This window comes from Prosopis cineraria, unplaced genomic scaffold, assembly GCF_029017545.1.
Source record: "Prosopis cineraria cultivar Desert tree isolate PC_DT_omini unplaced genomic scaffold, ASM2901754v1 PC550, whole genome shotgun sequence".
NCBI classification, from domain to species: Eukaryota; Viridiplantae; Streptophyta; class Magnoliopsida; order Fabales; family Fabaceae; genus Prosopis; species Prosopis cineraria.
The window spans coordinates 33,785-47,410 of record NW_026555875.1 but is presented as its reverse complement, the minus strand read 5'-3'; the positions used below and the strand labels follow the sequence as shown (position 1 = coordinate 47,410).

Here is a 13,626-nt window from a genome sequence, read left to right as displayed (position 1 = left end):
AAAAATTGTAACAGAAGATCACCACCTCATGGCCCATGAGTCACCTTACGTCCGTCCTTGCCATACGACGCTCGGCGATAATCCTGGATGGATGATGGTGCTGATAAAGCAAGTGGCGGTGGGACCCCCCAGTGACAGCGGGCGCGAAATGCTTCTTTCGTAGTGGCCACACGTAGATTACACCGCCACACACGCATAGACTCGCCTCTCATTTCCTGGTGTGATAAATAATCCTATCAGACAATGTATCCCAAAAACTAAAAAGTTAAAAAAAAAAAAAACAAACCAAAATAACCGACGGTTGCAATAATCTTGCATTGCTCTTTGCTTCGACTGGATCAAACAAAACCATATTCGAATTAGTGGGGGGGGAGAGAGAGAGAGCGCCCAGTCACCCACTTCCTTCACCATGACCTTCCCTCCTTACTTTTTCTTTAACCAATAACCCTTCCCCTTCTCTTAACCTGACCAAACCCTAGATTTTGTAATTATTATTCATCAAAAACCAAAAAAAAGGCTTACTTTTTCTCATATTGGAGATTTCCTACGCCCAGATCTCTGAAGAAATTCTTCGTTTTTCCCCTTCACCGTTTTATTGAATTTATTTTTTAAAAAATATTCTTCTTTTTAACTGTTCGTCTTTCGCATCGGATTAATGGATTCCAGTTTTTGGTGCTGAGAATAGGTGTTGCATGCTTTTCTTATTTAGAATTAGGTGCTGCTGTTAGCTTAGGGTTTCCATTTTTTTGCTTTTTGAATGGAACCCCGTGTTGGCAATAAGTTTCGGCTCGGCCGAAAGATCGGCAGTGGTTCCTTTGGAGAGATCTATTTAGGTTTGTTTCCTTTTATCTTTTTTATTTTTCTTGCTGTTTATATTGTTCTGGGCATGGTGTTGATAGGGTAGTTCTCCCCCCTGGTTGTGTGCAGGTACTAATATTCAAACTAACGAAGAGGTCGCAATTAAGCTTGTAAGTGTTATATATTTACTTTTGCTCTTTATTTATTTATTTTTTTTTTTTGCGAAGTTAATTACAGGAGATGGGTTTGCATTTTTTTTTCCTATGAAGTTATTTTCAGGGGATGGTTTTATTTGAAGTCAATTTCTGTTTATAGTTGTTTGAAAGCGCGGTTTTGAGTTGCGTCAATACCTTGCCGTCTTAATTTGGGAGTGCCAAAAGATTGCTACGAAAGATCGCTATATGCTTTTATTATTTGATTCCAACGTCTTTGCTGAGCTGGTTCCTCTTTGCTAAGTTGGGATTGTGATAGGTAGCAATCATTGGAAAGGGGTCTAAAGGTACATACACCGGAGCATTTAGAGAAATTGGTCTTTTCAGTCCTAATTTGCAACTCAGGGCTGTTTGCAATCCAACTTCAGAGTTTTTAGCAGATTTTTAATCTCGGGAAGTGTATCTTAATTCATTTTTTAAAATTTATCGCGTATTAAGGACATTATTTTTCACAGTTTATGCTTCTTCCACTTTAAGTTGGTTTCACAAAATTGTTTCTGGCGTTCTGAATCATTTCAAACCCATTTCTGACCATGTTTGACCAATGCTCCTAACGTTTTTGCCTAAACCAATTTTAATTCTAATAAACGAGGGACAAATGGAAGTTATGTAGTGGAGGAATCAGACTATCAGAAAGTATTGTTACTTACATCATCATATTTCGTATTTTTAAGTATTGTATGATGTCATGCTAAATTCATTAGCTGGGGCTTGGGTTTTGCTGTCGAGGTTATTTCTGTTTTTTAAAAAGTGATATCTTTAATATATCTAAGAATTGGAATCTTCCTCAAGCTAACAAGATTTTCTAGTTGAGAGCAAAATCAAACTGGTCATTGGTTGTTGTAAGATGTCATAATGTTATTAGAGGTTTGAAAATAATTACTCTTCTTTTACTCTAGGGTGGAAACCATATTTAAGTGCAAGGTTATACTCTTTTAGAGGCACTTATTGTCCATGCATTATTCTTTTTTCAGGAACAAAAGTTGTTGTATGTGACATATTATGAGTGGGCATGTGTGTTAGTAATGAGAGTCATCTTTCATGATTGCATTTTCAGCTTAATGCATATGACCCTTGACGATAGCTCATTGGTTAGAGAAACTTCTTAATTCCTAGTTGTATCTTACTTGAAGTAACCATCAAGATGGTTCCTGTATCTTCAAGTGCACTAGAGTTGATTTTTTTTTTATGTTTCTTTTATTTATTCCCTTTCCTGTGTGCTAGGAAAAATGTCAAGACAAAGCATCCTCAGTTGTTGTATGAGTCCAAGCTGTACAGAATTCTCCAGGGAGGAAGTATTGACTCTTTATATATTTTACTTTTATTTTTGTATCATTATACACTTCTCTATGAAGACTTTTTTCCTCCCTTTTTGGTTGTAAGTTTTATGCCATCCTAATATTGGATTTTGTCTTGACAGCTGGAATTCCAAATGTTAGATGGGTTCGGAGTGGAGGGAGATTACAATGTTCTAGTGATAGATCTGCTTGGACCCAGTCTTGAGGATCTATTTAACTTCTGCAGCAGGAAACTATCACTGAAGACAGTTCTCATGCTTGCAGATCAAATGGTAGGCACCTTTAACTTTGTAATTTAGATATATATTTAATTCAATATTCAATATAAGAGCTTATGATCTTGGCATCATTTTCTAGATCAACCGAGTTGAGTTTGTTCATTCTAAATCGTTTCTACATCGGGATATCAAACCAGATAATTTTCTTATGGGCTTAGGAAGGCGTGCAAACCAGGTGGCTAATCTTATTACATGTGATTTGTTAGCTGTCTTAATGTTTGTTATAAGAGTAGTTAATGACATTTATCTGCATTTAGGTTTATATTATTGACTTTGGTTTGGCCAAGAAATATAGAGATAGTTCAACTCATCAACACATTCCTTACAGGTATGACGATTTGTGATGTGTATCAAGTTTAGTTTTATTGCTGCTGCTTGGGCTCTGTAGGAGAATGAAATTTATGTCATGATCTTGCATGTCAGAAAATTTTTGGAAATGTGTGCGCTTTCATGTCATTGTTTTAATGCCTTTTTTAGGATGTAATAACAAATGAGTTTGCTTAATCAGGATAAGGAAGTAATACGGAGGATGAAGTAATCATCTTCCAAGATTATGATTGCAAAAAATCCTGCATTATCAGCCCGTTTTGTTGCAATAATAAACTGGATCAATAACCTGTTTTCTTGAAAACTTTGTACGAGACTTGCCAAGATCAGGAAATAAATAATTCTGCATTATCAGCCCATTTGAATGACTACAAACATATGGTTGCAATAATAAGCTAAATAACAAAATAAATCTTGCCCTCTTTGCATAATACATATTTTAGCTAGAGCTTTTTGTTGGTCCTATGCCGAGTGTTAACTACTGCATCACGCATACCATGCTTATTATGCTGAATTTTGCTTGGGGGTGCCAAGGAGGGTAATGGTTTGGGAGGCCACAAGAAATCTAGCTTAATATTTCAGTTTTATCACTTTGAGCCTCATATACACACTGCACAGTGACATCACAGCATGCACTAAGCTTGAACATCACACCACCTTACAGCACAATTATACAATACACAGTACACGCCTGAAACCCAAACTTATGCAATATGGAAATCAGTTGAGAGAGTTTTTTTTTTTTTTTGGTTTCAATTATTTTCTTAATTTTTAAGTTACTAGTTAGATAGTTGGTTATGAGCCTTATATTTTTCCTTTTTTGAGACTTAAATTTTTGTTAACCCTTGGTTTAATTTATTATTGAGTTATTTTAAAGTAGTATACACTTTTTATGTGATATATATTTCAAGCTATCATTCAATGTGTTTCTAAATTGTTCGATTTGATACAGTTCTTGATTTAAAATTTAGCCTCAACACAATTTGAATTGCAATTTGATTGTTGTCTAGGAATCTTAGTTATTTTAATATTGTCTTCTTCTTAATGTCTATTTTCTAGGGTATAAACAGGAGAGAAGGGGTCTCGTGTGTGTGAGATCTTCACATGCTTACAGGCCTCTCATTTCATCTTTTCCCCTTTTTATCCTGAATTTATGACAATAAATAATTGAGCCTTTTTTTCCCAGTAGTTTATTACACACAAGATTCACTGGATGTGTGATCTATTTAATCATTAAAACTGCAGGGAAAATAAGAATTTGACAGGAACTGCAAGATATGCTAGCATGAACACTCACCTTGGCATTGGTTTGTGTCATCATATATTTCACTGCTATTTTTTTAATGATAAGTTGTGGTGTTCTCTGTTGGATATATGATGTTTGTTCTTTTGTGATGATCACTGCATAGAGCAAAGCCGAAGAGATGATTTAGAGTCTCTTGGTTATGTCCTCATGTACTTTCTGAGAGGAAGGTCATTATAGCCATCTACCCTTTATTTTCTTTCCAATGCTTTTTTGCAAAATTTGTGTTTAATTTTTTATTTCTTTGTAGTCTTCCTTGGCAGGGACTTAAAGCTGGTACTAAGAAACAGAAATATGAGAAAATAGTGAAAAGAAGGTTTCTACCTCAATTGAGGTAAGTTTTATTGCTATCCGCTACTGGTGCATAGCACGGGCTATATTTCTTCAGTTTCACTGAAAACATATTGTTCATTCCAGGCCTTGTGCCGAGGTTATCCAACAGAATTTGCATCTTATTTCCATTACTGCCGGTCATTAAGGTTTGATGATAAGCCAGATTATGCTTACCTGAAAAGGATATTTCGTGACCTCTTTATTCGGGAAGGTTTGAACTTGTCTTTTAGAAATCTCTTCTTTAGTCTGTTTTTTATGTTGACCACATGTATACTTCGAAAAATACTTTTCATTTCAATTTTTGAAGGATCATGCGAACGTGCTTTCTTAATTGCATTTTGTGACAACTTTGACAGGCTTCCAGTTTGACTATGTCTTTGACTGGACTATCTTGAAGTACCAACAATCACAACTGGCTACTCCTCCTGCACGTGCCCTTGTAATTGTCTCTCTCTTCTTGTTTCTCCCTGAATCCTTTTTTTTATGATCAATGTTTTAAAGTTTGAGATGGTTATTTTTCAGGGCCCAAGTGCTGGGACTAGTTCTGGAATGCCGGCTGTTGTGGCTAATGCTGATAGACAGACTGGTAATTTTTTTTTTTTCAAGTTACTTTATTGATAGGTCATATGTCCCATCTATGCCCTTTTGGTATACTTGATTCACAATTGTGTACCTTGGTATGCTTAATCCGCAAGTGCCTGGCTTTCCTTGTTTATTGTGTAACCACTATCCTTGGCACAATCAATGTGTTCCTTCTATGTGTGTGTTGTTGCTCCCCAATCATTTATTGATATTTGAAGAGTATAGTCTCCTGTACCTTTGGTATTTCCAATTTTTTCTTTCAGCTAGACTAGTTTTTATGATAGCTTGTCTTGTCTTTTTCTCCAATTTTATCTTTTTTAAGATTCTGAAAGTAGCTTGTTTTCATTTGAGCTGATTTATGCTGGCTTGTCTATCTCCCTGACAGGAGGGGATGAAGGGCGAACTACTGGTCTTGTTTCGATGGATTCTGTGAGGCGAAGAATGTCAGGCCCCATGTTAAATTCTGTAAGTTTCTCAGAGCAGAAAAATCCAGTCACCAATAATCCTTATATTTATGGATACCATGGTCAGTTGTTTGGATTTGGAGATCATGAGTTTCATTGAGGAACCTGGTCACCATTCCTCTTCAATATGTGTTATGATGTCAATTCATAAACAAACTTTAATATTTCAGCTTATTTCAACGGCCATTATCTCTCTGTCATGCAGTCTCCAAGCAACAATATTTTGGGTCAGTCAAGTGGGTCATCTCGGCGTGTTGCTGTTCCAAGTAGCCGCGATGCGTTTGTTGGTGGGGAGTTGGATCCACGAACTCGCACTACTGAAGCTAGCCCTGGAGCTGCTCACAGAATTTCAAGCGGGCATAGAAATTCACCACTGGGAGCTTCAGATGCAAAGAGAATATCTTCTGGAAGAAATGCTTCTCATGTCAAGAATTATGAATCAGCAGTCAGGGGCATTGAGAGCTTGCATTTAGAGAATGATGAGAGGGCCCATTATTAAGTTGCCACCTTTCATCTTGTAAATTTAAGAATTGTCTGGCACTTCTCTAGTTGCTGATGCTGCTGAACTGAACTGTGAGGAAAGTTTGATCTAAACTCGGAAATCTGGGTTTAGATTGTGAATACACTTGAAGCTGAGAAGCTGATGAACGAATTTGAGCTTAGATTTATGCTTGCTGTAAAGCTGAGCCTAATTGGCCTTTATCTTCTGGCGGGAACTCCTGAATGTTATGGTCTCTTATCCTGTGAGTTTGTTATTGATATACCTGATGTGTCTTGGACGGCACAGTTCAAAATTACTGAACCAGTGACAATATAATTAGACATGCTACTCCTGTTTTCGGTGATACTTAAAATGCTACCACGATGCAGTTTTGTGGAGATTATTATAGAAGGAAAATATCTTCTGGTTCATGGATTGTTTTCCTCCTGAAGTTCTGTCAACGTAATTCATGGCTTTCCTATTTTTTAATATATAAATCTGCATGACATTTGTTTACAGTTTACTAATCTGAATTAGCCTTCTTTAAATCCATTAACTGTCTTCGGATACTGGTCTGATTCTGACTCCTTTTTTATTGCTCTCAGAAGAAATATGAACTGCTTAGCTATTCTAGTTAGAATGTGGAAGTTAAGAGTTCGATTATTTTGTGTTGTTTAGAGAAATTGCAATATCAATGTAATTATATTATATGCAAGCTTTTACCGAGAAGTGTCTAATGTGTGTTTCTGATTGATGACATCTGTCTAATGACTTATCATTTAAAGATAGAATTTCTGTAGAATATATATATATATATATATATATTTATTTATTTATTTTCAATTTCTTATCTTTTCTAGAATGTCTAATTTGAAGCTTTCATTATTCATTGATACCACTGGTCCTCGCGATAAATGATAATCGTTTTCTTTTGCCTTGTGTTCATATTTGTAAGATTGCACTGCTAATTGCTAAATGAACGATGTGGCCCCCTCCCCACTTTTTTGCGCATTATTCACTGTAAGGGGATTTAAAGGGCTTGTTCTAATAATTCTATATAAAATGACTTGTTTCTAAACATTGACATTTATTTCTAATAACTCTAGTCAATCTACTTATTTAAGATTGAAGACCATAGTCATCATTTTGACTTTTTATAATTTTATTTTCATGCTTTATTTCTTATTGTCCAATGGTTATAGCCCAAGTTCTCAAAGTAAACAATCAAGGTACAGAGCAGCTATGGATATCCACCTTCACATTCATAACAAATTTATCTCAGCTTTTTCTGAACAATTTCTCACAGCACTATTCTTGTTAGCACAACCAAAAGATGGCAATAGATATTGCTTCTAAATATTTGCAGTCACTTTAAGTATTTATTTCCACCAGTCAAGTAACTCAAATCTGGCACCCAGAACAGATGATTTCAACCTTTTCTATGAGCAAGCTATGAAACTCCCAGTAACATTTTTCCTCATTTAACTCTTGTAACCATGAATCATACTTTCCGCTCAAATTATGCCTCAAGTTAAAAGGAAAACTTCAGCATGGAATACAATCAGCACAGCTCTCTTGCTTTCACTTTCTCTACTCTTTGCAATATTCATTTCAGAAAGAGCCTGAGCGTAATCCCTTCCAAAAACAATTGTCCAATAGTTTGAGTGTGCCTTAACACAATAATTATCAAGCAACCTAAAGCTTATTTATGAGAACAAGCAACTGTGCATTCTTTAAATAAATGGTGGCGAAGCCCCTTCATGACAAGAGTTATAGAGGAGAATGTGGTGTACTGGTGTCCTCCAAGTGATGAGCTGTTGTGATATATTTTATCTAAAGTCATGTGAATCTGAAGAATGAGATTCATCCTTGTTTCCTTCTTAGTTACTCCTTTGACAAAATTCATCTGAACTGTGCTGCTTTGCTTGATTATGAACATTTATCAAGAAACCTTAAAGAGTTTAACGAAGAAATAATAATTGGGAGAAAAAAATTGCAACCAGAGCCTGCACAGTATTCACGATTAACAACGCCTAATTGTGATCCCTACATTGAATTTTCATTCCTTCCTTCAAAGTAATCAACTAGAGGCTGTGTTCAAATTGCAATTGCACACGGAAACTTCATCTAAGTATGTTTGAACAGTGATTTAGTCTGTATAGATTATAGAAGACGTTTTGCAAAAGGCTCCGAACCACCAAAAAGACATGCCTCTCAGAAGAACGTGTATAGCATCCCTTATCTTTCTCCGCAAGCCAGAGTATCATTATGCAGATATGCAGGAAAGTAAAGTCTGTCATAGTGCACTGCACATTCATATCATAGTAATTCAAACAAAAATACAAAACAACATCAAGTAAAATTGAGGAACCCACCACAAGGCAATGATGCAACTGGAATTTCTGTTTCAAGCAATTTTGAAACCACAGAAGCCCCCTTATGGATTGAAGTTCATCAGTTTTGGTTTTGGATAGAGAGAAACAAAAGAAATATGTCACGAAAACAAAATGAGTTACATTTATTTGAGTTTAGATACATGGAAAAAGAAATTTAAAAGAAGAAAAAGCAAATACCATGTTTTCTTTCCATGATTGACCAAGAAGACTACATTCTACAGGATCCAAAATCAACACACTGATCACAATTTCTCTGCTTTTCATCCCATGAACTCTGACCATCAAATAAATTAAGGGCAACCAATTATTTCTGAATCAACATGTAAAATAGCCAGTTGAGGTAAGCACATGTTGAGACGAGATTCAAAGTTCAAATTCTTCACCAAGATGATTACTGAAATCTAGCTACACTCCATGGACAACTCTGGGTGTACTTGTCCTTGAGCCACTTGAAACTTTTTCTCATAGAGCCTTTCAATTTACCCTCAACAGTGTATACCTTGTAACTAGCAACCCTTTTCTTCCTCTGCAACTCCGGATCAGTAAAACTCCAGTTCTTAGAGGAAGAGCTGTTTGTGGACCTGCCTTTCTTGGACTTGAAACTCATATCTTTTCCCATGTGGGTTTGAGTTGGATGTGCAGCAGAGGAAGCATATGAAGCACTGTAGCATCTAAGATCTCGCATGCCAGGAGCCCCAGTTGAAAATGATCCTGTTCCAGAGCAAGAATAGGGCTCAATTTGATTCTGCACCCTCCCATGGCCGTAAGACTTGGATCTGAAATCTTCCATTTTCCAAGACTTGAACTTTTTACGATGGCAGTCTGAAGCAGCGGCTTCTGCTTCGGAACGAACAAAATAATGGCATTGTTCATCCAGAAATTCATTCTTAATCCATTGCCAGCAACTCCCATGACCCTGGCGGCGCTGACTACGAAGATATTTGCTGGCGTCTGTGACAGTTCCAACTTCCCAAGCCTACATGTGGCCCTACCTAGCCAATCAAAACGAACCACGTAATAGGTTTTTTTTGGACAATAACATAGAGGTGTTAAAAGGATAATTAAAACAGGTGTCAAATATCAAATTTTAAAAATTTATAATTAAGATCCTATTTAATTTCTATTCTCATTTTTTATTTTTAAAAATATTATTTTATGATACAATTTTTAAAATTATTTTTAAAATAAAACAAAATAAAAATTTGTTTGATTATATCAATCAAAAAACAATTTTAGAATTAAAAAATAAATTAATAACAATAGTTATAGGCAGTTTTTTTGGCCAATGATTATAAACAATTAACAGTAGTGGTTCATAATAGAAATTAATTAAAATAATTATAATTTTTAATAATTAAATGTAGTGTATTTTAAAAATAAACAACTTAAAGTGATTTCTATTTTTTTTGTTTTTAAAAATAAAAAATAAAAACAGTTTAAAAAATAATTAAATGAAAACACTTATCCAAACAAGTTTTTAAATTTTCTATTTTTAAAATAAAATTTTTTAAAAATGAAAAGCAAACAAGTCTTCCATCTCTCAATTTTACAACTCTATTGTAATGGATTTGTAACTTGTATTTTAAATTTTAATAGAAAAAATAAATTTTTATTCTTCAGTTATGTTAAAATTTAAAAAATAAGTTGTAAATTTATCACAACGTAATTACAAAATTGAGAGATTGAGTTATAAATTTTTAAAGTTTGGCTGTTGGCACTTAACTTAAATTAATTTATTTTTTTAATATCTCTTTGTCATTCTCCTTTTTTTTTTAACTATCTTCAAAATTAAATTACAGAAAGTGAGGGTCAAAAAGAATGGAGAATGAAAAAAAATAAAAAATATACAAGTGCTCAACAAATAAGTACAAAAACAATGATGCTCTTTCTGTTAAAAAATGTAAGGCATTTTTAATTAAATCTCATCTTCAATAAAATAGTTATCTATTTTAAACTAACCCTATCTTTTCATATTTACCCTTATTAAATACTCTACAATAAATATAAAGTTATTGTCAATAGGGACACTTTTAAAAAAGATAATAATTACACTTTAAAAAATTAAAAATACTTTATATTTTTAAACGAAGAAAATAATTATTATGTAGTCCAAGAATTTATCTGATATTTTGATTTGTTCTTAATGATATATTTTCCTCCCATTTTGGAATTTTCAAAAAAAAAAATCTGTTACTCGTTATTCAACTATAATTATTTCTTCAAATATTATAATCATTACTCAATCAAAACTAGTAACTAATTTTTAGTATATAAATAAAAATGAAAAAAAAACTTATCATTTTCTATTTCATTTTAGTTAATGACTCAAACAAAATAGTTGCTAATTTTTTTTTTAGTTGGATTTGAGTGGGAAAAAAATTGCAAAGATGCACTTATCATTTGATATCAGCCTGTATTTATTTCTCAAAACAACACAATCATTTTCTAATTGTAACTTGTCATTGATTTTTAGTAGCACTTGACTTGCTATAAACAAAATTTGTATTTGGCCAGGGAAAAAATGTAAAAAAATTGTCATTTTCTATTTCATTTTTTTCAATAGCCCAACTATAGTAATCTCCGATTTTTTAACAATTATTTTTATTTAAGTTTTAATATGGGGGCTACATAATAGTTTTTAGAAAAAACAAAATTATCAATACTTATAAATTTAACAAATTTTTGCTTTTAGTCCTCGCAATTTATCTTTAGTGTTTCAATCTTTATAGTCCCTAAAATTTAACATATTAGAGATTTGAAGAACAAATGTTACTCAATTTTGCTAAAATTATAAGAATTAAAAATACTGAAAAATTATAGGAAGTAAAAACAAAATTCAATGAAATTACAGAGATCAATAATTGTGTTATATCTAATTATTACATTGATATTTATTTTTCATTTACAATTTTTTGGGTTTCTTTTTTCCATTTTCCCTAGAATGAACATGACTACGTAACTGAGAGTTTTTCAAGTCTATTTCGATAAGCCGAACTTGTTTCAGATTTGTAAACATTCAACTTACGTAATGTATGGGAATTATATTCTTTTAAAAGAAGTCAATTATGGAGAACCCCTTTCAATTTTCAAGTCACTATGATATGAAATATCAATATTTCACCATATAAGGTATTTTATAGATTAATGATAAGTAATTGATGTTCTTTCTTCTTAAATATCCATAATAAATAATGATTATTGAAAGTATATGTAGATGAGATACACAGTAATTTTAGGATGTTAAAGAACATAAATATTTTTTCATAGAGTATAGCTTAGTTAAAAATGTTTTATGAAACAGAAAAAAATATATTTTTACCTACTTTTTTATTTTTTTTATTTTTGGTGATGTACCAGTGTCCTCTTATTGAAGACGTAGTATCCTCAAAATAAAATTTTATATATATATATATATTATGGAGTGTAATATATAATATCTTATAAATTTTCTTATTATTAGTCTAAGTAATGGATAATAAATATATTAATTTAAACAAGAAGTGGATTAGAATAGAAGAAATCTAAAAGACTTATGGTAATTAAGGATAAGATAACATTTATGAAGTTGATAGGACAAGTTGGTTTAGTAAACAAGATGGTAAGTAATAAGGAAAAATTTATGATGACAAGTTGGCTTGGGAAATATAAGTTAACAAATGATAAGATAAGGATGATAATGAGACTTCGGAAATAAGTTAGTAAGTGATAAGATCAAGATAATAGGAAAATTTGGGGAGTACCTTAGTAAGTTATAAGGTAAAATTTATGAAATAGATTTGATTAATTCTTATCCTAACATTTAGAGTCTTTTGCCCGCCGCATATAAATAGCTCTATAGCCTTAGTTGTTAAAAGAAGGCAAAAGGAAATTTTACTGCCGGTAATTCGGTGTTGGGAATGGTAGGACTTTATCTTATTGAGTGTCACTATCTTATTTAGTATCACTACGTACTTCACTTGTATGTTATATCATTCTACTTTTTATTTACAACTTACAATATTAGTTTTCTTTAATTACTAGAATTTCAAGGAAATTGAAATAGAAGGAAACATTTAGTTCCTTAAATTGATTTTTATATATAAATGTCACCTTTAATATATGTATAGGTAAGCAATGTTAATATCTAGAATTTCATGTTATGTAAGCATATTTTTCTTGAATTTTTAATATATTTTGACACAATTGTACATATTTTCAACACTCAAGTTAAAAAATGTGTATATTGTTTTGAAAATTTAAACCATAGCTCTATTTTGATATTTTAAAGCTAATTTATTAACACTTTAATTTAAGGTTTGGTTGGCTACATTTCTGAACTTTTGTTGATACTTTTAAAAGATTTTTGAATAAAGAAATCAAGTGCATGAAAGCAAAATTTCATTAATAGTGAAAACAATGCAAAATTGCCAATTATGTCTCAAAATTGTGACTTTTGACGCGTCAACAAAATGAAATGTTTTATTTAGTTGACAAAGTTAAGATTATGGAGTATACATGACTCATTTTCGGCTATGGCCACCTTTCTGGATTTCTTGAGAGTATGTGAGAGTTTTGGATGTGTGAGAGCATGGATTTTGATAGAGATTGATCTTGGGTTTAAAGACTGAAAGAGTTTTTAGCTTCATATCTTAGTTCTTCTTCTCCATCCTCCTTCCTTTCCTTTTATTCAATGTTTGTGCTAATATGTTTATATTTTCTCATGAGTTTTATGATCATTTGTATCTAAACTCTTAATTTTAGGATTATTTTAAATCATTTATATGGATTAAATACTCATTCTTTTTTTGTATTTGTGATTGATGATGTGAGTATGTTGGTTTTACTTCATACTTAATGCTTCTAGTTGATTGGTCGTCAATTAGATTGTTGGGTTCGCTTAATTCATACTTAAGAGAGCTAGGTTGAGTGTTGAACTTGAGTTAAATTATTTAAGAATTTGAAGTTTTTGCAAGTTGAATGGATGGTTTTGTTAATGAGGTAGAGATACACTTATTAACATTAGATAGTGACATAGGATTTGTAAGAAAAATTAAAATTTAATTAGTTTATTAAGAGATTAATTAAACTAAACACTTACTTGGAGACTTGGGAGAGCACTTGTGGATAATTTAGTACTTTTGACTAGCATAATTTATCATTAAGAGCAAAATATAT

At 32.5% G+C, this 13,626-nt stretch overlaps 1 protein-coding gene and 1 pseudogene across 1 annotated transcript; one reads left to right on the top strand and one right to left on the bottom strand.

The window, feature by feature from the left end:
* The first annotated feature begins 332 nt into the window (after positions 1-332).
* On the top strand, positions 333-6,493 carry LOC129297539 (casein kinase 1-like protein 1; annotated as a pseudogene).
* Positions 6,494-8,568: 2,075 nt separating this feature from the next.
* LOC129297540 (uncharacterized) lies at positions 8,569-9,405 on the bottom strand. Its single transcript, XM_054935873.1, has one exon. It carries the CDS (start codon positions 9,260-9,262, stop codon positions 8,864-8,866), a length of 399 nt encoding a protein of 132 aa, XP_054791848.1. The 5' UTR covers positions 9,263-9,405; the 3' UTR covers positions 8,569-8,863.
* Positions 9,406-13,626: the final 4,221 nt, after the last annotated feature.

What these genes read in the sequence shown, in the direction of transcription:
- LOC129297540 (XM_054935873.1), bottom strand. Translation starts at nt 9,262, where the DNA reads ATGGAAGATTTCAGATCCAAGTCTTACGGCCATGGGAGGGTGCAGAAT.